The sequence below is a fragment of the Lithobates pipiens genome, unplaced genomic scaffold, assembly GCF_037356315.1.
Source record: "Lithobates pipiens isolate NorthernLeopardFrog02 unplaced genomic scaffold, aLitPip1_a1.2 Scaffold_37, whole genome shotgun sequence".
NCBI lineage: Eukaryota > Metazoa > Chordata > Amphibia > Anura > Ranidae > Lithobates > Lithobates pipiens.
In genome coordinates this window covers 8,008,517-8,036,281 of record NW_027507825.1, presented here as the reverse complement: position 1 = coordinate 8,036,281, position 27,765 = coordinate 8,008,517, and the positions used below count along the sequence as shown (strand labels likewise).

Below are 27,765 nucleotides of genomic sequence, written 5' to 3'. Positions count from 1 at the left end.
CTCACCACCTTCTAGGCTGGAACTTGCTGCATCGAAACTTTTTTGTAGTCATAAAGCATCTCATGATCTCCTCTCTGTGGAATCAAACTTGCTTTCCTCTGTGGTCTTGAACCATAGATGGACATCCCACCGACAGATTAGCATGTTCTTGTACCAGGATATAAGTGTGCAATGCTCAAGAAAGAGGAACAAAGCTTCTCATTAGGAACAAGCTCCGGGTTTTTTTTTTTTTTAAGGTATGGATTCAGTCTGATTTACCTAGCTGAACATCCCACAATGCAATGCCAAAAACAATCACTGACCTCTGCGCTTTGGCCAATGATGGTTCTTAGCAAAAGTCCCAGCACACACTGCAATAGACCAGCTTTCCTGGCAGCCCTCTATCAGTGTGTTGGAGTTTAGTGAAGGTGAAGAACAGCCTGCAGAGTTTTTAGGGAGAAGAGTTTGCTAGTATAACGTACTACTAGAGAGCTATATACTGGACTACAGTGGAACCTTGGATTACGAGCATAATCCATTCAAGGAGAATGCTTGTAATCCAAAGCACTCACATATCAAAGCGAGTTTCCCCATAGAAGTCAATGGAAACGAAGATAATTAGTTCCGCATTGCTTTCTATTGCATGCAATACCACATGTGGCCAGAGGTGGGGGGGTGCCGCAGAGCTTCGGAAATACTCAGGGACAACTCGGCTGAACTCGAAACACTTGGGAACTGAGTATTTCCGAGTGTTTCTGAATATTTCCAAACGGCTCCAAACTGTTCTGAGTGTCGCCACGCCCCCACACCTCTGGCCAAATGTGGCAGTGCACACCCCATTAGCGTGTATTCTGCTCGTTTTGTGAGACAACACTCGCAAACTGAGTCAGAATAAAAAAATAAAAAAAAGTAGCTTGTTTTTCAAAATGCTCGTTAACCGCATTGCTCGTTAACCGCATTGCTCGTTAACCAAGGTTTCACTGTATATTCATTGCTGTATATTGCCAATGATGCATTGCAATAGTGAGGCCCAGAGTGAGTGGAAAGTAATGGAGCTAGCAGAGGGCCACCATGACTGGAGTGAGAAGGGGACATCAAGGGGTTAAGGATAACAGGGTAAAAGTTGGGGGTGGAATTTTCTGAAGGTTTTCGTATTCTGTGCTGCTTGTCTACTATGCCACTGGTGGCGAAGAATTTGCGATCTGACTTGCTTCTTTCGGGGGGGGGGGGGGGGGATGGGTGGTCATGGAAAAATTGGGAAAGGAAGTGGCATTGGGTCGCATGGTCCGCCCTGTTCAGGAGCAGCCTCTTCCAGAGCTAGGGGTTTCCCCGCTGGGAGTGGTGCCCAAAAAAGAGCCTAATAAGTTTCGGCCTAATAAGTCAATGATGCGATAGATCTGGAAGAGTGCACAGTGTCTTACACATCCTTTGATGTGGCAGTGGGTTGGGCTCGCCGCTGCGGAAAGGGGGTGCTGATGGCAAAATCTGACATAGAGTCTGCATTCCTCTTGCTTCTGCTCCATCTGGACAGCTTTTGACTGTTTGGGTGCTGCTGGCAAAGGGAATTTTACATCGATTGTGGCTTGCCAATGGGCTGCTCCATTTCGTATGCAATGTTCAAAACATGAAGCTCCTTTATAGAGTGGGTGGTTTGGGACGTTTCAGGTCTTAATTACGTCATTCATTATTTGTATGACTTCCTCTGTGTGGGTTCTCCTTTGTCCAATGTGTGTGTGGTACTGTTATCCACATTGCAACACATGCCGGGTAGATTCGGCATTCCATTGATGGAGGACAAGACAGAGGGCCCAACCGCCGCTTTCAGCTTCCTAGGCATAGTGATCGACTCAGATCGCATGGCGTGTCGCTTACCAGAGCAGAAACTGGAATCGCTTAAGGGGAGATTAGTGAGGTCTTGGGGCTCCACAAGATTCAGCTGAGGAAGCTGCAATCCTTGCTGGGTAAATAGAATTTCGCTTGCTGTATTATTCCTATGGGCAGGGTGTTTTGCTGGCCGCTGGCGGCAGCCACTGCAGGGGTCCAGTCCCCCACACATTTTATTCAGGTCAATAGGGAATATTGGGAGGATTTGAAGGTGTGGGTGAGTTGGAGCTGTTTACGGATACTGCTGGGTCAACGGGGTATGGCGTGTACTACCAGGGTCACTGGAACGCCGGGCATTGGCAAAGTTCTTGGTTGGAGGCAGGCCTACAAAAGAATCTGGTGCTACTGGAGCTCTTTCCAGTAGTATTAGCGATTGAAATATGGGGTGAATCATTCAGGAACTTGAAAGTGAGATTGCATTGTGAAAATCTGGGAGTAGTGCAAGTTATTAACCGCATCTCAGCGTCATCACAGCATGTCGCACGGCTGTTAGACCACCTGGTGTGTATGTTGCCTACAGTTGAATATTTTTCTATATGCGGCACACCTCCCAGGGGTGGACAATACGTTGGCTGATGCTTTATCTCGCTTTCAGTGGGTCAAGTTTCAAGAGCTAGCTCCGGCAGCAGCCTGACAGGGGGTTCCGTGTCCCCAATGGCTGTGGGCGATTGCTGGATGGATCAGGAGGTCGGTGAGTGAGGCCAAAAGGGAAGCCTACAATAAGATATGGTGGGAATGGTGGGACTTGGTGAGGCAGGCCAGGGGTGGATCCAGATGGCACAGAGGTACAGTTGCTAGTCATCTATTTTGTTTCCAGTGTCAGCCATGGACCGAAAACTGGCGGGTCTGACGCTCTTGTTCAAATTATGGGGCAGTGTTGATTTGACCAAGGATTTTTGGGTAAGACAGGCGATGAAAGGTTATCATGGAATGTGTAGGCGCAGGGATGTTCGGAGGCCTGTATCTTTTGACAAACTACAAACACTGGTTGCTCGGTTGGGATTGTTGTGTACATCGGCTTACGAGGTTGCATTGTTGAAAGTGGCATTTTCGTTGGCTTATTTTGGAGCCTTCAGGATTAGTGAACTGGTCAGCCCATCTAAGCAGGTCCAAGGGGGCTTAGGGGCACATGATGTGGTTTACAAGGGAAACAGTATTTAGTTGTTGCTACGCCTATCCAAGATGGACCAGGGTGGCAAGGGTGTCAGAATACAGCTGTTTTCTCTACCGGGCTCTCCTGTGTGCCTGGTGGGGGTGGTATGGGAGTTCCTGGGAGTTCCTGGGACTTTGTCTGGTTTCTGATGGGCCACGAGATGAGTCCCCAAATGACTAAGTTCTAATTTGTGGTAGCATTTAGAAAATGCCTAAAAGCAGCGGGTTTGGATGGCACACAATATACTTTGCACTCCTTCCGCATCGAGGCGGCAGCAGAGGCCGCACTATGTGTGTTGGACGAGGCGGCTGTTAAACAGATTAGTAGAAGGGACTCAAAGAGTTTCCTACATTTGCCTGCATTTGGTGGTCGAGTAGAGCTATGACAGGAGTGTGTGTGTGTTTTTGGCAAGCATGCATATGTCATGTTTATCAAATGGGGTGAGCATATGTGGTTTGTCTATTGGTTATCCTATAGTTTTTTGCTCCTTTCTTTCAGGTGGAGATCAGCTGCGCCTCGTCTGGATCATGGGCCACTCTTACGTGTTTTGGGGGGGCCAGGCGTGCAGACATTAGGCCTAATGGCAGACAGCTGGGGATTTCCAGAGGGGAGGCATGTTGGGATGGCTGGGTATGGTGTGGAGTAAGGTTGTACCGGAAGTGCATCCATTTGCATGTCTGGACAGGCCACTGGGCATTGTGGTGCTCCATGTCGGTGGGTACAATCTGGGGTTTCGGTCCATCTGGGAGCTCATCAAGGACGTAAAGTTTGACTTCCTACGGTTGAGGACAGACTTCCCAGATATGTTGGTCGAGTGGTCCGACATTGTGGCGAGGACATGCGAATGGTGCGGTCAGTGGGCAGAATCAACAAAGCCTGTGTTAAAGTGAACAAAATGGTGGGACTTTTGTGATTCAGAACGGGGGTATGGTGATAAGACATAGGGAATTGGAGAAGGATACCAGCTTTATCTCAGGAGGGATGGGGTTCACTTGTCTGTGGAGGGGATTGATTTATGATCCCTGGGGTTGCAGGATGGGATTCAGCATGCTCTGAGAGTGTGGAGGAGCTCTCAAGGGTAAGGGGTCACCCCTGTTAGCTGTGGTGGTCTTTGATGGTGGCTAGGGATGAGCCAAACACCCCCCGGTTCGGTTCGCATCCAGAACATGCAAACGGACCAAAAGTTTGCATGAACTTTTGAATACCGTTAAAGCTTTGAACGTGAGAAATCAAAAGTGTGAATTTTAAAGGCTAATATACAAGTTATTGTCCTTATAAAGGTTTGGGGACCCGGGTCCTGCCCCAGAGGACATGTATCAATGCAAAAAAAAAAGTTTTAAAAACTGATTTTTTTTCAGGAGCAGTGATTTTAATGATGCTTAAAGTGAAAAAATAAAAGTGAAATATTCCTTTAAATATCGTACCGGGGGGGGGGGGGGGGTGTGTATAGTATGCCTGTAAAGTGGCGCATGTTTCCCATGTTTAGAACAGTCTCTGCACAAAATTACATTTCTAAAGGAATAAACGTAATTCAAAACTGCTTGCGGCTGTAATGTAATGTCTGGTCCCGGCAATATGGATGAAAATTATTGAGAAAAACAGCATGGGTAACCCCCCAGCCCATTACCAGGCTCTTTGGGTCTTGTATTAATATTAAGGGGAACCCCGCAATCTGATGGATTTTGTCCGAAACTTGTGTTGCATACACACGGTTGGACAAAGTTGTCGGAAAATCCAATCGTAGGTAACGTGATGACGTTATTTCGTTACGACGGGACTACGTTCAGGCTAGTAGCCAATAGCTTTAGTCTAGGAATTTGATGCGTGGCACTTTGTCCGATCGGAATTCTCTACAAACGATCGGACAAGGTCCAATCGGATCGTGTTGTCGGAAAATTTTATAGCCAAGCTCTAAAACTTTGTCAGTCAGATATTCGGAAGGAAAACGTCCGATGGAGCCCACATACAGTCGGATTATCCGACAACACGGTTCGATCTGACATTTTTCGTCAGAATTCCATCAAGGGCTTACAGGAGAGAATTTCCCTTCCTAGGGGTTGTAAGTAGGAGTCATTTGTAATTAGGCCTTTGGTGGTGGTGTTTCCACAACACTGTAAGTCCTCACAGTTACTCTTGGTGGGTGGAGGAATGGGCCCTGCTGTGAAATATTAGATCAAAAATTGTAATTACATGCCCCCAAAATTGGGCTTTAGGCAGGGCCGTCTTTAATTTGGATTGGGCCCTGGGTAAACATTTTCTTGCCCACCCCCTCCTCCATTGAGGCATACAAAAAATAGCAGGTAGACTCAAAATCAGTTTACTGCAGCAGATCACGCAGTGATTGCAATTGTTTGCCAGAGGTTACAGCCTATCCTTACTGCTCGCTGGCTGGTTGCTAGAGGTTACAACACATAATTTCTGCTTGCCGATTGGTTGCTAGAGGTTAATGCACATCATTACCACTTACTGATTGGCTACTAGAGATTAAAGCAGATCACTACTGTTCGCTGATTGGTTGCTACAGGTTAATGCACATCATTACCTCTCACTGAGCAGTGGAGCAATCCTAAATAATTGAGCAAGTAAAGGGGCACATTAATACACACACATACTACAGGAGAGTGTCAGAGAGTGCAGACATATTACAGGAGAGGTTCAGAGACTGCAGACATACTGCAGGAGACAATCAGAGACTGGGGACATACTACAAGAGACAATCAGAGACTGCGGACATACTGCAGGAGATTACCAAAGATTGGGGACATACTGCAGGAGACAATCAGAGACTGGCGACATACTGCAGGAGACAATCAAAGACTGCGGACATACTACAGGAGACAATCAAAGACTGCGGACATACTACAGGAGACACTCAAAGACTGCGGACATACTGCAGGAGACAATCAAAGACTGTGGACATACTGCAGGAGACAATCAGAGACTGGCGGCATACTGCAGGAGACAATCAGAGACTGGCAACATACTGCAGGAGACAATCAGAGACTGGCGACATACTGCAGGAGACAATCAGAGACTGGCAACATACTGCAGGAGACAATCAGAGACTGGGGACATACTGCAGGAGACAATCAGAGACTGGCGACATACTGTAGGAGACAATCAGAGACTGCCGACATACTGCAGGAGACAATCAGAGACTGGCGAAATACTGCAGGAGACAATCAGAGACTGCGGACATACTGCAGGAGACAATCAGAGACTGCCGACATACTGCAGGAGACAATCAGAGACTGCGGACATACTGCAGGAGACAATCAGAGACTGCGGACATACTGCAGGACACAATCAAAGACTGCAGACATACTGCAGGAGACAATCAGAGACTGCGGACATACTGCAGGAGACAATCAGAGACTGCGGACATACTGCAGGAGACAATCAGAGACTGCGGACATACTGCAGGAGACAATCAGAGACTGCGGACATGCTACAGGAGATGGTCAGAGAATTTTCAGTAATGCACAGCTTGACAGTTGAATAACACAGCTCAGGGTTTAAGCAGTCAGGCATTTTATGGGTGCAAGGACATACCTGAGCAGCCAAACTCACTACATACATTTAGAGGGATTCCATTCTCTGCTCTCACTATAACAGCCGGGGGCTCCACTGATGCTTTGTAGGGGGGCCCTGTTACCCGTGAATTGGGGCCCCAATGAAGGTTTTGCAGAGTGCACAGAGGACAAGAGGACTGGAGGCTGTATTCCCGCGCTAGCCAGCTGTGAGGGGGCGGGGCCGGGAGCTCCACTGACGCTCTGACCCCGCCCCCGTGCAGCCTGTATGCTCGGAACAGAGCGGCTGTAGTGAGAGCCAGTGCTCGGAGTGGAGGAGTCAGTGGAGCTCCCGGCCCCGCCCCCTCTATACTGGCTGGGGAATACAGAGGTCCGGGGGCGGGGCCGGGAGCTCCACTGACGCTCCCACTCCGAGCACTGGCTCTCACTACAGCCTACGAGATGGAAGTGTGAGGGACTCATCGATGGTATGGGCCCTCTGGTGTATTCCAGCTAACATGGTTTAGCTGGATGATGGTAATGGTTGCACTGTGGATAATAAGTTGTCTCCAAGCTGGTGTTACATGGCTGGAGGTTTAGTATGGAAAAATGCCCGCTGTGTAGAAGTGGAACAGAGCTAAGTTGGGAAGTGCCGTCAAAGACCACTAGGGGGAGCAACTAATAGTTGGAGTTTTGTTATGTGAAATTATTGTTATATATTTTATATTTTTGAGTAAAAAGGCTGCTATGGCCAGTTATACTCCATCTCAAGTGTGGTCTAGTTAATTGTAGGTAAAGTTAAGTGAGGTTAAGGGTGGAGTATACAATGGTTGGTAGGGATGAGCTTCAAGTTCGAATCGAACTCATGTTTGACTCGAACATTGCCTGTTCGGCGAACAGTGAACAATTTGGGGTGTTTGTGGCAAATTCGAAAAGCCGCGGAACACCCTGTACAAGTCTATGCGAGAAATCTAAAGTGCTAATTTTAAAGGCTTATATGCACCTTATTGTCATAAAAAGTGTTTGGGGACCTGATAAGACCCCTGCCCGCAGACCCCCACAACCACAGGCCAGGGTTGTGGGAATGAGGCCCTTGTCCTCATCAACATGGGGACAAGGTGCTTTGGGAGCATCCTCCCAATGTTGAGGGCATGTGGCCTGGTGTGGTTTAGGAGGGGGGGATGCTCTCTCGCCCCCCCTCTTTTCCTGCAGCCTGCCAGGTTGCATGCTTGGATAAAGGATCTGGTATGGATTTTTAGGGGGAACTCCATTTTTTTTTTATTTAGCGTGGAGTTCCCCTTAAAATCCTTACCAGACCTGACTATCAGAATGACTTTTTTTCCTGCAGAAATTATACTTTGTGCAGGGACAGTTCTAAGCATGGGAAACAAACATACGCTCCCCATACAGGCATAGTATACACACTCCCCAGGTACGAAATTTAAAGGAATATTACACTTTTATTGTTCCACTTTAAGCATTATTAAAATCCCTGCTCCTGAAAAAACTGCAGTTTTTAAAACTTTTTTTTTTGCATTGATACATGTCCCCTGGGGCAGGACCCAGGTCCCCAAACACTTTTTATGACAATAACTTGCATATTAGCCTTTCAAATTAGCACTTTTGATTTTGAACGTTCGAGTCCCATAGACTTTAATAGGGTTCTAAAGTTCACACAAAGTTTAGGTCTGTTCGCAAGTTCTGGTGCTAATCTGGGGGGAGGTTCAGCTCATCCTTAATGGTTGGCAGTCTCAAGAAAGTGGAACATCTTGTCTACCCTGGCCATGCAGTTTGTGGGACTAGGGGGAGTAGAGTGTAAAGCAAACCTACATTCACATATTTGCCAACATTGTACAAAAATATATATGGACACTTTTTTCCTGTAGGTGGGGTCTTGTCATAATTAGGGGGCAGGGAATTCAGTTGTAGACGTGTTAAAGTGGGGAAAGAAAAATACGGTAAGCGCAGCAGCAAAAAATCGGTGTGGTTTAAGAGGAATGTTGGGCGTGGCTTAAAGGGGATGTGGTTAGAGTCTGAGATGAACGAGGGATGGGGGAAGAGGGAGGAAGAGAGAGAGAGAAAGAAAGAGATAGGAAGGGAGGGAAGGAGAGAGAAGGAAGGAAAGAAAGAGGGATGGAGGGCAGCAGGCCCAGATTCTACACTACAATAAAAATATGTGTATTCCAGAAAGTTTAACAATCAGCAGATAAAGATACTCCGAACACCCGGTGTTAGCGCTTCAATCATCCTGGCACCATGGTTGTTATGGTGTCAGGATTTCTATTATTACATTGTAATACAAAATTAAATAGTTCAACTCACCATAATGCAGAATCAGTGGGAGCCCTGAGCGTGTCACTTGCCATGTTGCCTGCCACCAGATGCCATCAGGTTCCCCCAGCGGAGTCCCTCCTTACATCAGGCATTCTCAGCAGAGTCCGTCCTTACATCAGGTGCCCCCAGCAGAGTCCCTCATTACATCAGGTGCCTCCAGCAGCATCCCTCCTTACATCAGGCATTCTCAGCAGAATCCCTCCTTACATCAGGTGCCCCAGCAGAGTCCCTCCTTACATCAGGCATTCCTAGTAGAGTCCCTCCTTATGTCAGACATTCCCAACAGAGTCCCTCTTTACATCAGATCCCCCTAGTGGAGCCCCTCCTTACATCAGGTGTCCCCAGCAGCATAGCCCTTCCTTACATCTGTTATCCCCAGCAGTGGAGATCGTTTTTAGATCAGGTGTCCCCAGCAGAGGAGCCCCTCCTTACATCAGTGTCCCCAGCAGCGGAGCCCCTCCTTACATCAGTGTCCCCAGCAGGGCCCCTCCTTACATCAGTGTCCCCAGCGGAGCCCCTCCTTACATCAGTGTCCCCAGCAGCGGAGCCCATTCTTGCAACAGTGTCCCCATCAGCAGAGCCCCTCCTTCCATTAGTGTCCCCATCAGTGGAGCCTCTCTTTACATCAGTGCCCCCATCAGTGGAGCCCCTCCTTACATTAGTGTCCCCTCTCATTGGACACAGGGCGGAGGGTTGGCCGCACCTACATGAGTTCCCGTCTTTCCCTGTGTGTTCAGTGGAGAGGGGAGGCGCCTCTGATCTGTGCAATCAATCAGCTTCAGTGTACAAGAGAATTGTCCACTTGTACACTGAGAATAACCCGATTGGCTACCCCTCCCCTCTCCACTAAACACACGGGCAAAGAGTCCTTTGTGGCGGTGATGGACATCTTTTTGTAGCCTGCTGCTGTTTTAGCCAAAAACAGTCCCGATTTCCCAAGACAAAAGCAAAATCCTGGGATTTTAATTGGGACGAGGGTCCAAAAATCAGGATTGTCCCAGGAAAATCAGGACTGTTGGCAAGTATGCATTCACTGCAACTTGAATAGACCCCCCACAGTCCTGAGACCTTAACTAGGGTCTGGTATGGATGTCAAGTGGGCCCCATGCAAATAAATTCAAAGAAAACAAACAGAAAATAAAAATGGTACAGTGTCCTCCTCACATGTAAAAAACAGGAGGGGGCCTTACTGGCAAAGCACCTTATCCCATGTCGATGGGGACAAGGGCCTCTTCCCCACAACCCTGACCCAGTGGTTGTGGGGGAATGTATACAGGGGGTTAAAAATTAGATATCAGCCCCTCTACTTCAATAAGAAAGGGGTATCTACATCCATCAACCATAACAATATTCCCACCCACTCAGAAGCATAACTCTACCCTTCAGGGCCCCAATGCAAGAAACGATACAGGACCCCCTGACCCCCGGCTGGGCCCATCCCACTGATCCCGGGCTCTTTACTCCCAACCTGCAGCCCTGAACCATCCAGGCATGGACTCCATTTAACTTCTGAAGGTATGCTGTGGTATTTGGCACCCAGACATTCACATGATGTAAAAGAAAATGCGATTCATCAGACCAGACCATTTTCTTTCATTGCTTGGGTGGTCCAGTTCTGAAGCTCACGTGCCCATTGTAGGTGCTTTTGTCTGTGGACACGGGTCAGCATGGGCACCCAGACCAGTCTGCGGCTAAGCAGCAACATACAAAACAAACTGCGATGCTCTGTGTTTTCTGACACCTTTCTGTCAGAGCCAGCATTATCTTCTTCAGCATTTTGAGCTTCGGTAGCGCTTCTATTGGACCAGACTACTACGGGTTAGCCTTTTCTCCCCACCTCCGTAAATGAGCCTTCCCTCCCCACCTCCATCAATGAGCCTTCCCTCCCCACATGCATGAATGAGCCTTGACCTTTCATTACCCTGTCACCGATTTTCCTTCCTTGGACCACTTTTGTTCAGTCCTGACCACTGCAGAATGGAAACATCCCTCAAGTGGTGCAGTTTTGGAGTTGCTCTGACCCTATTGTCTAGCCATTACATTTTGTCCCTTGCTAAAAAAAGTCCCTCAAACCCTTACACTTGTCTATTTTTCTGCTTTCAACACATCAAATTCACGGGCAACATGTTTACTTGCTGCCTAATATATCCCACCCAATTTCAGGTGTCATTGTAATGAGATAATAAATGTTATTCCCTTTACCAGTCAGTGGTCATAATGGTATGGCTGATTCGTGTACTACTCCTGATAAGGTACCCTCCCCAATTAAATGTGTACAGAGCTTCAATAAACTGAGTGTTTCACTCAGTAATAGTAGTGTACCAACGTGTTTTGTCACCTTGACAGTAGGGATGAGCTGCGTGTTTGAGTCGAACCCATGTTCGAGTCGAACCCATGTTCGACTCGATCAGCTGTTCGCCCGTTCCGCGAAATCCGAACATTATGGTCCGTTCGTGCCAAATTAGAGTGGCGCTCATGGCCCATAATTCACTGCGGCATCGCAGTGCGTTGCTGGCTGATGATTGGCCAAGCATGCACTATGACCCGCATGCTTGGCCAATCACAGCGCCATTAGTGAAGAGAGTCATAATTGGCCACAGGCTGGATGCCTGTGGCCAATTATGGCTCAAGGGGTTTAGTACACGCCCACACTATATAAAGCTGCCTGTGTGGTGGCCTTGCGTAGTCTGTTGCGTTGGCTAAGAGAGAGAGAGATAGACAGAGAGACAGTGTCTGAATTTCCTTTGAAGCTGTTGCAATTCCAGTCAGTGTATTGTGCCACCTGCACAGTGTACACCTAAAGCTACCCCAATTGGTGGTGTTCTTCTGGTCCTATACCACAGGCAGCTGCTGCAGCAATTACAGTTGGTGTATTGTACCACCTTCACAGTGTACACCTAAAGCCACCGCAATTGCTGGCATTCTTCTGGTCCTATACCACAGGCAGCTATAGCAATTAGAGTCAGTGTACTGTGTTATCTGCACAGTTTGCACCTAAAGCTACACCAATTGCTGGTGTTCTGCTGATTCTATACCGCAGGCAGCTCCAGTAATTACAGTTGGTGTATTGTGTCATCTGCACAGTGTACACCTAAAGCTACTACCACAATTGCTGGTGTTCTGCTGGTCCTATACCGCAGGCAGCTGTAACAATTACAGTCGGTGTATTGTGCCACCCACACGGTGTACACCTAAAGCTACCCCAATTGCTGGTATTCTGCTGGTCCTATACCACAGGCAGTTGTAGCAATTACAGTGGGTGTATTGTGCCACCTGCACAGTGTACGGCTAAAGCTACCCCAATAGCTGGTGTTCTGATGGTCCTATACCTCAGGCAGCTGTAGCAATTACAGTGGATGTATTGTGCCACCTGCACAGTGTGCAGCTAAAGCTACCCCAATTGCTGGTGTTCTTCTGATCCTATACCACAGGCAGCTGCTGCAGCAAATACAGTAGGTGTTTTTTCTCATCTACACAGTGTACGCCTAAAGCTACCCCAATTGCTGGTGTTCTGCTGATTCTATCCGCAGACAGCTGTAGCAATTACAGTCGGTGTACTGTGTCATCTGCACAGTTTGCACCTAAAGCTACCCCGATTGCTGGTGTTCTGCTGATCCTATATCACAGGCAGCTCCAGTAATTACAGTTGGTGTATTGTGTCATCTGCACAGTGTGCACCTAAAGCTACCCCAATTGCTGGTGTTCTGCTGATCCTATACCGCAGGCAACTCCAGTAATCCAGTAATCCCTTCAAGACTGCCTATGCTGATGCTGAGTGACTATCCTGTTATGCTGACTGACTATCCTCTTCCTCCTCAATGATCCTGCTGATAGCTTGGAAGAACATTTTTGGTTCTGGGCGCCGCCACCAGTGGCTAAGGCCAAAATTTTCAGCCCCTGTTTAACAGAGGCATGTAATTACAATGTTTGATGCAATACTTTGCAGCAGGGCTCATTCCTGCGCTCCAACTAGAGTATCTGTGAGGGGTTGCAGTGTCGTGACACCAGCACCAGTGCCTAAGGCCCAATTTTTCAGCCCGTTTAACAGGGGCGTGTAATTACAATTTTTGATGCAATACTTTGTAGCAGGGCTCATTCCTGCTCTCCAACTAGAGTTTCTGTGAGGAGTCGCAGTGTTGTGGCACCAGTGCCTAAGGCCCAATTTTTCTGCCCCTGTTCAACAGGTGCATGTAATTACAATTCTTGATATAATATTTCACAGCAGGGCCCGTTCCAGAGCCCACCAAGAGTAACTGTGAGGACTTATGCCATGTACACGCGATCGGAATTCCGGAGAGAAAAAGACCTTTTCATCGGAAAATACGACTGTGTGTATGCTCCATCGGAATTTGGCTGTCCGAATTTCCGCCAGCCAAAAATTGATAGCATGTTCTCAATTTTCCCCAAGGAAAAACATTCTAGCGGTAATTCCGATCGTGTGTATGCAATTCCGACATGCCAAAAATCACGCATGCTCAAATTCAACTACGAGACAAAAGCTATTGGCTACTGGCTATTGAACTTCCTTTTTCTAGTCCCGTTGTACGTGTTGTATGTCACCGCGTTATAAATGATCGGAATTTGATGTGACCGTGTGTAGGCAAGACAGCTTGAGCCGAATTTCGTCAGGTAAACCATCAGAGCTTTTTCCGACGAGAATTCCGATCGTGAGTACGCGGCATTACAGTATTATGGCACCACCACCACCAAAGGCCCAATTTTTCTACCACTGTTCAACAATGGCATGTAATTACAATTCTTGATATAATAGTTCACAGCAGGGCGTTCCAGCGCCCACCAAGAGTCACTTTGAGGGCTTACAGTGTTGTGGCAACACCAGTTGATATGGGAAAAAAAACATTGGTCATTGGGACAGAAAGTGAGGTAAAATCTTCTGAAGAGGTGCACAGACAGCAACAAAAATTATACAGGGGTGATAACCCTTCCCTATGTTTTCCAAAAAGCTTAAAAATAGATTTTTTGACTGGAATTACACTTTAAAAATGTACCAGTTCAAAATTACAATCAGATTCTACTTAACAACAAACCTACACAGTCCCTGTCTTGTTTGCACCACCTGTATACTGCTGTTTTGAGTATATAGGGCCTGGGGCCCCACGCCTTTCCTTTTTTTAATTTGGGTACGAGGTTCCCTTTAATATCTGTACAATACTCAAAGGGGCTGGTAATGGATGTGGGGGGGGGGGGGGGTAGGTACCCATGCCATTTTTCTCAATGATTTTCATCCATATTGCCGGGACCAGACATTACATTAAAGCCGTAAGCAGTTTTAAATTACTATTTTTTTCTGTGAAAAATGCAAAATCTCATTTTGTGCAGGGACTGTTCTAAACACGAGAAACACGTGCCACTTTTTTTTTTTTCACTTTAAGCGCCATTAAAATCAGTGCTTCAGAAAGACCGGCAGTTTTTAAAACTTTTTTTTGCATTGATACATGTCCCCGGGGCAGGAGCTGGGTCCCCAAACCCTTTTTATGACAATAACTTGCATATTAGCTTTTAAAATTAGCACTTTTGATTTCGAACGTTGGATTTCCATAGACTTTAATGGGGTTCTAAAGTTCGTGCAAATTTTCGGGCCGTTCGCAGTTTCTGGTGCGAACCGAACCGGGGGGTGTTCGGGTCCTCCCTACTTGACAGCATCAGAGGCCACCTGGAGCAAAGAGTGATACAGGAATTATGCAAGATTGCAGTTTTATGTATTATTTATTTTGATTTACACATTTTTTATGTTGTTTTGTGTGCCGTATATTATTTTATATATATATTTTTTTCATTTGAATAAGCAAAATACGGAAAAAAAAGGAGGTAAAAATGTGAAAGGTCTACTTGCTGAATATACATGATCATTTCCCATATGTTTAAAGGGCTTTGTATTTTACAACACCTTTCTTTTTTTTATTTAGGCTAGAGTTCGTAAATCCTCTGGCTCCACTGTCTTCTCCAGGTGTTGAATTTTCTGCAGCAAGCCATGATTGTCTTTTGTGTTTTCCTTGTTCTTTGCTATGATTTGGTCCAAGCTCAGTTTCCACGGGTCTGTGTCACAGAGGAGGCTTTGAAGAACAAATCCTGTTGCCCACTTTGGACGGACCTCAGCCCCTGTGGCTTCAGCTCAGGCCGTGGCATATGCCGTGACCAGATTGTGCCTGTTTTGGGAGCATCTGGCCACCTGCCCCAATACAATGATGACCGCCTAAGCTGGCCAAAGTATTACTTTAACCATGCCTGTGAGTGCCATGGAAACTACAGCGGCTACGGCTGCGGTGACTGTAAGTACGGGCATTTTGGAGAAAAATGTGATCGTAAAATTACAATAGTGCGGAAGGAAATTCGAGAACTTTCTTTGCTTGAAAGGAAAAGATTTTTCAGCTACTTGGCGCTGGCCAAAATCACAAAAAGTCCGGACTTTGTTATCTTATACACCGGAGACCGCCACCACAAAGACACTTACCGCTTTGTTGATGCCGCCATCTATGATGTTTTTTCTTGGATCCATTACTACTCCACAAAGCCAATTCTAAAGAACGGGACCTTTGATGATAGCACAAACTACGCCCATCAAGGTCCAGCTTTTCCCGGTTGGCATCGATTGGGCCTCCTCTTCCTGGAGAGACAAATTCAGCTCATGACGGGGGATGAAAATTTTGCCCTTCCTTATTGGGACTGGAGAGGAGAAAAAAAATGCTCAATCTGCACCAATGCCTTCCTCGGAGATAATGATGTTGAAGGGTTTCTCAGTCAATACTCCCATTTTGCTTTTTGGAAGGTAAATAGGAAACTATAACTATTTTTAACAATAGGTATACAGTGTAAGTGCAGCCAAAAGTAGGAAGGAATTCGAAATTCTGTCTGTTTTTTCCTGCTCTCTTGGGCTTCATTAGGAAGATTTCCTCTAACTTTGTTGGGTTGAAAACAATTTCATCCGATAGGAAGTGAGGGGAAATTTGGAACAGAAATGTGAACAATATTAAAAAGCTAACAGGGACTTTAACCTTTTCCGTCTCTATTAAAAAAATATTTAGACATGTGCAATTAGTTTCAGTCCAAATACAAATTCGGATGAATTTTTGGTTATTCAGAGATTTGGATGTATCTGAATATCTGAATTAAATAGTAACGAATTTTGTTGAAATTCGTTAAAATTAATTTTGTTTATTCGTTTTCCAACGCATTCCAGATTTTCAAAATGACTAGAATTCGGAGTGGTCGAAAAATGATTGACCGATTCGAATTTTGTGTGAAGAATAGCTGGTTGTTAAGCAGCTCCTTAACAACAATCACTCATCAGCTGTCAGCTGGCTTCCCCACTGACAGCTGAAATGTATACAAAACAATAGAAAATTCCAGAAAAAAACACAGCGGAGTCTTCCCTCCCCCAATCAATACCAAGTCCTTTGGGTCTGGTATGGATTCTAAGGGGAACCTCATGCCAAAATAAAAAAAAACATTCTGGGGTCCCACCCAAAATACATACTGGACCCTTATCCAAGCATGTAGGCCAGGAAAGGGGGGGCAAGCTTCCCCTTGTCCTGAGCCACACCAGGCAACATGCCCTCTACATGGGGGGGGTTATAACAGCCTCATCCCCACAACCCTGTCGGGTTGGTTGTGGGGGTCGTGGGGGTCTGAAGGCAGGGGGGTTATCGGAAACTGGAAGCCCCTTTCACCCAAAAATGTGTAAAAAGTGAATAAAGACAGTAAATGAGAGTTAATAAATAAATAACAATGTCCCTCGATGTAGATCCATCCAGAAATGCTTCCCATGGACTGCCTTCTCTTCCACCTGACATTTCTTAAATAGCTAAGGGGCAGAGTCACCCGATAATGTCAGCAGGTGACCCCACACCCTTGTGACATCATCATCCAGGGACATGCTGGGTCGATGATGTTACAATGGGACGGGATCACCAGGTGGCCCCACCCCTTACATAGTTTGGAAATGTCAGTTGGAGGAGCAGGTAGTCCACGGGGAATGTTCAACGAGGCCGGAGGTTTTTGTTTTTCTTTTTTTCAGGTTCGGTGGTGGGGCGGGCGGCGTGAGATGGATCTACATAGGGAGATTGTTTAAGGTTTTTTTAACTTGTTTACTGTCTTTATTCACTTTTTACACATTTTTGGTGAATGGATTGGGGTACGATGTATTTGGACATTTGGACATCCCCTAGTTAAAGGGGACTTCAGATTCCGATAAGCCCCCTGCCTGTAGACCCCCACAACCATCGGTCAGGGTTTTTGGGGATGAATGGATGCCCATGTTTAGGGCATGTGAACTTGTATGGCTCAGGAGGGGGGGTGCTCGCCCCCTTTCCTTGCCTGCCGGGCTGCATGCTTGGATAAGGGCCTGGTATGGATTTTGGGGGGACCACACATTTTTTTCTTTTATTTTGGTGTGCAGTTTCCCTTATAATCCATACCAGACCCGAAGGGCCTGGTATTGATTGTGGGGGGGGTGTCTCCACACTGTATTTTTTGTGGAATTTTCTATTGCCGGCATTGCTTTGTTTACATTTCAGCTGTCAGTAGGGAAGCCCGCTGACAGCTGATGACTTTTTCTGCCCTGCTGCTTAACAACTAGCTATCCTTCACACACAATTCAAATCAGTTGATCATTTCTCGACCATTCCCAATTTGAATCGTTCTAAAAATATGGAATTCGTTAGAAAAGGAAACAAAATGTATCATATTTCAAAACCACACCAGTAAGAATACTACTCTGGTACTTGCTTCAGTTACTCACTGTGGTCCCTGGTAATCAGGTGGTTGGTCCCTTTGTGGCGACAGCTTCCCTTCTACCTCTGACCACTGACGGGTTCTCTGGCCCGACAGAACCGTCACTTTTGGTTGGACTGCAAGCTGCAATCCCAACCCTGCGCTGCTCTCTTGCTTCTGGATAGGCCCTCAGACAGCTCAGCAGCCAGATAGCCCCGGGATAGGCACAATCTCTGGCCTAGCAACCCAGGGCACATGACACACATTCAACCAGACAGCTGCCTGGGTGGCACAGAATGCAGATCGCCTGATTCCACCAAAATATATAGGTGCTCCCAGCAGGCCAAGGGAGTCAAGAAAACCCCTGCCCATTGGCTGAGATACCCAATATACTTATAACCTGACCTTGGGTTGCCCTTCTCATATCTAGTACCACCAAGTACCCAGTCACCTAGTGGAAGAAGAGAAAAGTAGCAACAAGGCCATACTTAGGGAGAAATCAATGGATCTGTGTCAATCAACCAGGAAAACTATCCCTGGCAAGTAAATTTGTGAGGAGCTCCCTGCTAAGCTACAGGGTTCTACACACCATTATTGCATCATGGTTATTCAGCCTCCTGGCTTACCTACGGACGACATAGCTGCTTCAGGCATCATGCCTAGGCCATAGGTCTGTTCCATAGGCCTGTATGCTTGGGTCAAGCTCTCTCCTAGCTTACCCAGGGTTCAAACTGCCACCTGCAGTCTATCTAAAGAACATGGGTGTCTTGCCAATATTCACACACAGATTCGTGACTGTAGGGCGGAATCCTCCTGACTCCTCAGCGAGACTTCCTGTCTCCTTGGGTGGAGCTGTCTCCAAGTGGGAACCCTGAGCTCTATCCCTGGGATGTTTATGAGCCCAGCCCACAGGTGTGCAATCAGCATGCCTCTATTTACAAGAACCAGTGTGAAAATGCTAATCCACATCATGAAATGGGGTCACCTATCCACAATATACAATATATACAAACATTATTAACATAACAAATATATACAAATTTCTTCCATTCTGCACATATCTAAACTAAAAATTTGTGTTATTTCTGCCTGTTGTTCCCAACTAATCAGAGTGCTAATATTCTATGAACAGATGTTAATATATATCTTATCTGAATTGTCCCTCAACCTTTGAACATGTCATCAGCATTTATCATTGATGACCATCTTGAAATTCCCTCTCCACCAAGGATGACCACTTTGACTCTCCTGCCTATCATTGATAATGATCTGTGAATCCCCTCTCCATCAATTATGACCAACTGGAATCCCCTTTCTATCAATGACAACCACCTGTGAATTCCTTCCCCATTATTGATAACCAATACTGTCCTTGTTATGCTCTTCTATTAGAACTAAGCTCAAACCCACCCCTTGCGTGCCGTTGATTGCAGCATGGTATATATAAAATATGGCCAAAACTTGTCACTTGATCAACACACACACACACACACACACACACACACACACACACACACACACTAGGGGGCAAAGCATCACCTAGGCTGGGTTCAGATATCAATACATGAGTCCTGGAGGAATGCTCTCCCAATAACTAACTGAAGATCAACAGGAAGTACTGATGATTTTGAAAATCAGCATTCGCCTTTCTGTATTAACAAGGCTTTTTATATTTCCATTTTTTAGTCTATTTGCAGTGGGTACAACTATGATGATTCTTACTGCCTTGCTGCTGATGACTTCAATCAGCTGGAAAGACTGCACAGGAAGCCCGGCGCTAATCCTCACGCCCGAAGCCCACCCACCTTCCAAGATGTAGAGGACACTTTGAAATTGGAACACTTTGACCGCCCTCCATACAACAGAAAGGCACAAAATAGCTTCCGTAATGCCTTAGAAGGTGGGCAAGCAGCACTGTAACGTTCTTTTTTTTTTACCCCTCAAAGTGTATATCTGGCAATAACAATGTAATGTTGTTTTTGTCAGAGCAGAACCCCCCTGTGTCCTGGAGACACAACAGGAAGTAAGGGTAAATGTCAGGGATATAACCTCTTAGACAGTTGTGACAAAATCCGGTGTCCCCATTGGACGATTCCCCCTCACTTCCTGTTTTTGTTACGAATAAGGAACTTTGGATTCCCCACCAGTTTCTGTTAAGGTGAAAATGGTCACCATAAGAAACAGAACAATTGAATCATTCCAGTAGGGGACTGTAATATTGTAGTTCCTCGCCACTGTGTTAAGCCGCGTACACACGGGCGGACTGTATGGCCTACTTAGTCCGTCATACAATCCGACGGACAGTCCGTCCTACTTTCGAATGAACGGACTTGACCACACACGGATGCACAAACAGTCCGTCGAAAGCTTGCGCGATGACGTGTACAGCACGTACGACGGGACTAGAAATAGGACGTCCAATACACAGCAATGCAACCTTCCGCCGTGTAAATCCTTTCTGAGCATGCGCCATTCTTAGTCCGTCGAACTAGCCTACTCACGAGCGGATTGTCCGCTGAAACCAAAGTACGACGGACAGAATTTTGAAAAATCCGAAATACTTAGTACGCCAGACTGCACGCTGAAAAAGTCCGCTGAAGCCCACACACGAGCGGACTGTCCGCTGAAATGTGTTTCGACGGACTAAGTAGGCCATACAGTCCGCCCGTGTGTACGCGGCTTTAGATGGATTACATGCCACAAAGGGTTCTCACTGATGCAGGGTGAGGGACTCCAGGATGGTTACTTTTAGCAGAGAAAACTGGTTTTACACTTTTCTCTAGAATTGGTAACTCCTGGATTGCTGGATTGGGTCCTGGAGTCCAGAGATTTTAAAGAGTCTCAAGAGGAAAGAAGCCTCTACTTCGATGTCCATGTCTTACCAGAGACCAGCAGCCTGACTGTACAGGTGAGCACAGCCTTTATAGTTAAGGGGTGGGCAGTGATTCAGGGTTCAAGAACTCCCCTGCCCAGGTCAGGGTGTGGGCCAGTGCAGCATGGAGCTGTGAGAGAGACATTGGGGGTCATTTACTAAGATGAATGTGCTGCGCCTGTTCATACCTTAATTGGTGCACCAGATAAACCAATAATTGAGCGTGTGAACCGACACACTCGTATGCGCAACAGCAATAATAATATTCCATTGATAATAGTGCACGCCGTATCATTAAGAGTCCATTCACACAGGGGCAACACAACTTCCAGCGTGACTTTGGGAGGCAACTTGGACACGACTTGAGTATGAATCACAGCGCAACTTGGGGCGACTTCAACACGACTTGGGGCGACTTACAACATTACTTTAAGTCGCCCCCCAGGCCAGGCTACTTTAAGTTTAAATAAAAAACCGGCATGGGTCCCCCACCAAGGCCCTTAGGTCTGGTATGGATATTAAGGGAAACGCCGCACCAAAATTAAGAAAAAAATGGTGTGGGGTACTCCTCAAAATCCATAACATACCCTTATCCAAGCATGCAACCTGGCAGTCCGTAGGAAAAGAGGGGGGTCCGAGAGAGCGTCTCCCCCCCTCCTGCACCGCACCAGGCCACATGCCTTCAACATCAGAAGGGTGCTTTGGAGGTAACCCCCCAAAGCACCTTGCCCCCATGTTGATGGGGACAAGGGCTTCATCCCCACAACCCTTGCCCGGTGGGTGTGGGGGTCTGCGGGGGGGCTTATTGGTATTTGGAAGCCCACCCACAGTTCCGTTATAGAAGTGTCAGAAGAAGAGAAGCGTCACACAGCAGGAGCCTCCCATGGATGCGGAGCGGCCCAAGAACGAAGCAGGGAAGAAGACCCTGTGGAGTAAGATGCCGGACGAGAACACCGGAGCAAGAAGCAGAGGATCAGAGGAAGAAGCAGAGGAAGAAGAAGATGGAGGAAGAAACCGAAGGATGAAGGAAGAAGGAAGGAAGGAAGAAGACCCGAAAAAGATGGAAAGAAGAAGACTTTAAATAAAGGAATTGTCAAAAACTGGCCAGACTGGGGGGACCCCTCCCGCCGTTGATAAAAGTGATCTTGCGGCGAATCCGCTGCAGAGACCACTTTTATCTTAAACCGGACCGCTCACTGAAGAAGAGGATACGGCTGTTAGCCGCTGCCATAACAAAGATATTCTCCTTCAAAGTACCGATGTATATCGGCGTGAGCTGGTCTGTAAGTGGTTAATGGTGAAACAATAAAAATGAAAAATTCCTTTAGCTGCTTGCTGTCCCAGAACAGCCATTCTCATGTGCCCGCATGGAGATCGCGGCCACGGCTTGTTCCTAGAGCACGGCGTGACCCGATTGGTGTAAAGAGCCGTGTCCAATCACAGCTAGTCACATGTAAACACGGAGATGCTGGTAATCGTCTCTCCTCGCCTCACCGTCAATGCCCATCAGTGGCCATCTGTACCACCTATCAGTGCCCACCAGTGCCACCTATCAGTGCCCATCAGTGCCACCTAACAGTGCCTATCAGTGCTCATCAGTGCCACATATCAGTGCCACCTATCAGTGCCCATATGGAGCTCCATTGTCAATCAGGACGCCCGAGCACCCGTAAAAAAAAAAAATTGCTCCGCCCTCGCGAAAAAAAGGCTAACTGCTGAATACTGCTGTTTGACAGTTCCTAAATAGGTAAGGGGCAGGGTCACCTTGTGACGTCACCTACTGGCCCCACTACCTTGTGACTTCGCCAACCGGTGTATGCTGGGTCAATGGCACCAGGTGGACCCGTCCCTTACCTATTTAAGAACTGTCAAACGGCAGCGCGGGCATTCAGTGGTCAGCCTTCCTTGTGGGCAGAGTTTTATTTTTTCTCCTGATTTTGGGTTCGTCTGTGGTGCCAGGCATCGTGATTGATGATGGATCTACATGGGGGGACGTTTGTTGTAATTTTTTTTTAATAAACTGTGTTTTTTTTTTATTATTGACACTTTTTTGGGTGAATGAGTAGGGATACAATGTACGTCATACTCATTCACTTGGGGGGGGGGGGCACGATCTGGGGCTTCCAGGTTCCGATAAGCCCCTTGCTCGCAGATCCCCACAACTACAGCCCAGGATTGTTGGAACAGAGGCCCTTGTCCCCATCAATATGGGGACAAGATGGTTTGGGGTGAGAAGACTCCTTGTCCCCATGCTGATGGGGACAAGGGCCTCTGTTCCAACAGTCCTGGGCTGTGGTTGTGGGGATCTTTGAGCAGGGGGCTTATTAGAATCTGGACGCCCCCTTTAAAAAGCTCCCCCCATCCCAAAGCACCCCCATGTTGAAGGCATGTGGCCTGGTATGGTTCAGGAAGGGGGGCTTGTCCCCCCCTTTCCTGACTGGACCTTTAACTACATTTTGACACATTGAGGAAATTGCCCAGCACTGGTAAAGAAATTCAAATTCCTGGGTATGTACCTGATTTTTAAAGCCATGGGGGAAACCATAGAAACCTGTGCTACAGAAATGGTTGTAGAAATTTGTTTAGTTTATGTCACAGGGACATTCTACATGCAGATAGCAAACATAATAATAGCTTAGTAGGGATTTTTAATATTTTAATTTGCCAAACTCAACATTAGCTTGTAGTACCTACAGACCTATTAGGGGAAAATAGAAAGATATGGGAGCTCTGAGCCCTTGTACACACGGTCGGAGATTCCGACAACCAAATCCGTCTGAGTTATTCCGACGGATTAATTCCGGAAGAGGTCCGGAAGTGATGTTGCATACACACGGCCGGACCAAGTTGTTGGAAAATTCCGATTGTACATAACGTGATGACGTTATTTCGTTAGGACGGGACTACGTTCAGGCTAGTAGCCAATAGCTTTGGTCTAGGAATTTGATCTGAGCATGCGTGGCAATTTTTTGGAGTAGGCTACACATGATCGGAGTATGTCCGATCGGAGCATTTTGTCGGAAAATTTTACCGCCAAGTTGGAAAAGTTGGTCCGTCGGAAACAGTCCGATGCAGACCACACACAGTTGGAATATCCGACAAATCGGTCCGATAGGAAAGATTCCGACGGAATCTCCGACCGTGTGTACAAGGGCTAAAAGAAATGTAACCAGAGGATCATAACCTTGTTATATTATCTTTGCAGGTTTTCTAAATCCAAAAGATGGGATAACGTTACAGACTACAATGCATAACTTGGTCCATAACTTCCTTGGTGGGACGATGGGCGAGGTTCCAATCTCCAGCAATGATCCAATGTTTCTACTGCACCATTGTTTTATTGACAAGTAAGTCTTCTCACCAAATCTTTAAGATATATCCATGGCTTTTTTCTGCCTGGAAAAAAAAAAAACCCAGAAGGAGTGTGTTTGAAGCGGAGTTTTTCAGCTGTAATACATTCTAAAGCCTTGTGCACACGATACAATTGTTGGCCAATCGAGCGTCAGATGTTTGTCTTCGGGGCGTGTCCCTGGATCTTGTCTTGCATATTAATGGTTCACAATTGTCAGCCAACAAACAAAATGCAGTGACGTACTAGACGTACTATGAGGAATTTCATCTATTGAGCGCCACCCTTTTGGCCCCTTCTGCTAATTTTGTGTTTGGTTAGCATTGATTCGAAACATGTGTGTCTGTACTTTTAACTTTTGTGTGACAGATTTGTGAACAGAACACATATTTGGGGCAGGGCCGGATTAACATAGGGGCTATTGGAGCTGCAGCTCCAGGCCCCTTTATCAAGATAGGCCCATTTGCCCAAAAAAATAAAATAAATAAAGATCGACTTCGAGGATTGTAGCTCAGCTTGGCGGGGTGGGGGGGGGGGGGGGGGGGTAAGTAGCTAAAGACACACTCCAGCACTGGTTAAAATATGGGGCTGCTATCATCTATGGTTCGGGAGATACGGGGCTCCTTGTACAGCCTGTCAGAAGCTGCATACAGAGTGGCCAGTATAAATACAAGCTGGAACACTCTGCAGCAGATGGAGAGGATGACCTCACAGTGCTTATAATAATTATTTGTATATTACTTATGATAGTTAACCCCTTGCCACCCAGGCCCATTCTGAGACTTCTCTCCTACATGTAAAAATCATCATATTTTTATGCTAGAAAATGACTCAGAACCCTCAAGCATTATATAATGTTTTAGCAGAGACCATATGGAATAAAATGGTGGTCTTTGCAACTTTTTATGTTACACGATATTTGCTCAGCAAATTTTTCAAACTTTTTTTTGGAAAGAAACTTTCATTCATAAAAAAAAAAACACTAAAGTTAGCACAATTTTTTGTTGTGTACTAAGCGATGCTTTACATTTTTTTACAGGTTACATGTTTAGAGTTACTGAGGAGGTCTAGTGCTAGAATTATTGCTCTCGCTCTAGCGATCGTGGCGTATGTAACATGTGTGTATCTGGCTCTGATACTAACCAGTACCTACCCAGGGACTGACTAGTATCTCTCCCCAGCCTGTCCCCACACACCCTCTAACCTGCTGACCTGTGAATGGGGCGATCACTCCCGCAGTGTTATTGTGTTCTGCCAGTGAATACAATGATTCGTGTTGCTAACTATAGCTGGCAGCACTGATTGTTTTGAGGAAAACCTGACCCATACATAGATCAAATATGGCTGCTTAATTGGTGTAATTTCCATGTCTGGCCCGCTTAACCACTACGCAGTCCCTAAACATCCTTCCACAAACCTTTACATTTTTCCTTCCCAGATTACTTCATCCTCCTCTCCTATACATAGTACCCACTGTTATACTCTCCACACTTCTCTCCTATACATAGTACCCACTGTTATACTCTCCACACTTCTCTCCTATACATAGTGCTCACTGTCATACCGTCCACACTTCTCTCCTATACATAACACCTGCTGTCATATCCTACATACTCCTTTCTTGGACATAGTGCCCGCTGTCATATACTTCTCTCCTGTACATAGTGCCCACTGTCGTACCCTCCACATGCCTCTTCTATGCATACTACTCACTGTCATACCCTCCTCACTCCTCTCCTATACATAGTGCCCACTGTCACACCTCCAACACTTCTCTCCTATACATAGTGCCCACGGTCATATCCTCCCTCTACACTCCTCTCCTGTAATTACTGCTTACTGTCATACTCTCCACAGTTCTCTCCTGTACATAGTGCCCACTGTCATACCCTCCACACTCTTCTCTTATACATAGTGCCCAATGTCATACCCTCTACACTCCTCTGCTGTGCATACTGCCATACCCTCTGCACTCCTCTCATGTACATAGTGCCCACTGTTAGACCCTCCACATTCCTCTCCCTCATCTGCAAATCCTTCCCACTTTTATACCATCCATACTTCTCCCCTATGCCTCTTACCCACAAAAACTGTTCTTTAAAATGATACTGAATATCCTCAATGTTACCAGCTCTACAATGGGCACACTTTTGTCAGTTCAACTAAAGGAAATCTCACAGTCCTCATATTTGTTCTGCCCCATTATTAGTACTTATTTCATTTTGTAATTACTATTGTGATGTATAGAGGAACATGGGGGATGTCAGCTACTCTAAATATAGCACTTGTAAAAAAAGCGTCCCTGAAATTATTTTTGAAATGTTGACAACTATGCACTTAGGCACTGCCCAAGGGCCACAGGGCAGTAGGGGGCCCCATTAGAGGCTCCTGTGATATTAAAGTGCTAGTAAACTTTTCTAACATTACTACTTTTTAGAGGCCCTGGGGTAGGTTATGCCATAATGTACAAGTATGCCCAGCATATTAGCACATTAGGGTACACTTAAATGGTCAGACTGAGCCCTCCAGTGCTGTGCTGTGATCAGTCCGGCGGGGCCCGGGCACTTCCATCTTCACCCGGACTTCCTTCTGGGTTCTGTGCCTTCGGTCACTTGCCTTGGCCAGGCTGCGTTGATGTCATTCCCACACATCCTCATGTGAATCCTCTCTCTCCCATCCCCCCTTTCTCTCTCATCCTCCCTCCCTTACCCCCCACACCTCTTTCACCCCCTTTCTCTCTCTCTCTCTTTCTCTCTCTCTCATCTTCCCTCTCTCTCTTTAATTCAATTTGTTATAACAAAAAATAGTTTGCATTTTTTATTTATTTATTGTTTATAAAAGGCCCCACCAAAATCCTCAGCACCAGGCCCATGATGTTCTTAATCTGGCCCTGATTTGGGGGGCACGCCCTAATACATTTAAATTCAAGATGGTGCTGCTATAAGACCAACAAACAGTACAGAACATATTACAGCGCACACATTCAAGAATGACATTTCCAGCAGGCTAGTTAAAAACGCCTGAACATATTCAAAAAATACGGGGGTTTGGTCACACTTTATGATTATATAGTGCTAAGCCCACTTACTGCGTCAAAGTACCCAGAATTAGTGGGTCCTACCCTAGTAATAGAATGAAAGATCCTGCGTCTCAACCATGGGAGCCAAAACCCTCCATGTGGGAGAACTGAAGGGATTCCTCCTATGCACTGATGGCCACTAAATAAGAGGTAATGAAGAGGGGGAGGGGTGCGCCATCCCCAAAAAACCTGGTCAGGGTCTATTACAATATACAGAAAACATATTTGGAGGGCACATCCTAATGCGTTTAAATTCAAGATGGTGCTGCTATAAGACCAACAAACAGTACAGAACATATTACAGCGCACACATTTAAGAATGACATTTCCAGCAGGCTAGTTAAAAACACCTTTAACCCTTTCATGACTAAGCCTATTTTTGGAATTTGGTGTTTACAAGTTAAAATCCATATTTTCTACTAGAAAATTACTTGGAACCCCCAAACATTAGAGAATAAAATGGCGATTGTTGCAATATTTTATGTCACACGGTATTTGCGCAGCGGTGTTTTAAATGCAACTTTTTGGGAAAAGGGACACTTTCATGAATTTAAAAAAAAAACAGTAAAATGATCCCATTTTTTTTGCATAATGTGAAAGATAATGTTACGCCGAGTAAATAGATACCAAACATGTCACACTTTATAATTGCGCGCACTTGTAGATTGACGACAAACTACGGTACCTAAAAATCTCAATAGGTGACGCTTTAAACATTTTTTACGGTTACCAGGTTAGCGTTACAGAGGAGGGCTAGAATTATTGCTCTCGCTCTGACGATCACGGCGATACCTTACATGTGTGATTTGAACACCGTTTACATACGCGGGCGCGACTTCTGTATGCGTTTTCTTTGCTTTGTGAGCTCGCGGGGAC

General features: G+C 46.2%; 1 protein-coding gene across 1 annotated transcript in view; it reads left to right on the top strand.

The window, feature by feature from the left end:
- Positions 1-27,765, top strand: part of LOC143956519 (tyrosinase-like) — a 38,548-nt gene that overhangs the window by 3,707 nt on the left and 7,076 nt on the right. Inside the window, exons 2-4 of the mRNA XM_077466719.1 lie at positions 14,787-15,646; positions 19,276-19,489; positions 23,667-23,808. Coding sequence (XP_077322845.1) covers positions 14,852-15,646; positions 19,276-19,489; positions 23,667-23,808 — 1,151 coding nt within the window. The 5' untranslated portion in view covers positions 14,787-14,851. The remainder of the gene's footprint in view (positions 1-14,786; positions 15,647-19,275; positions 19,490-23,666; positions 23,809-27,765) is intronic.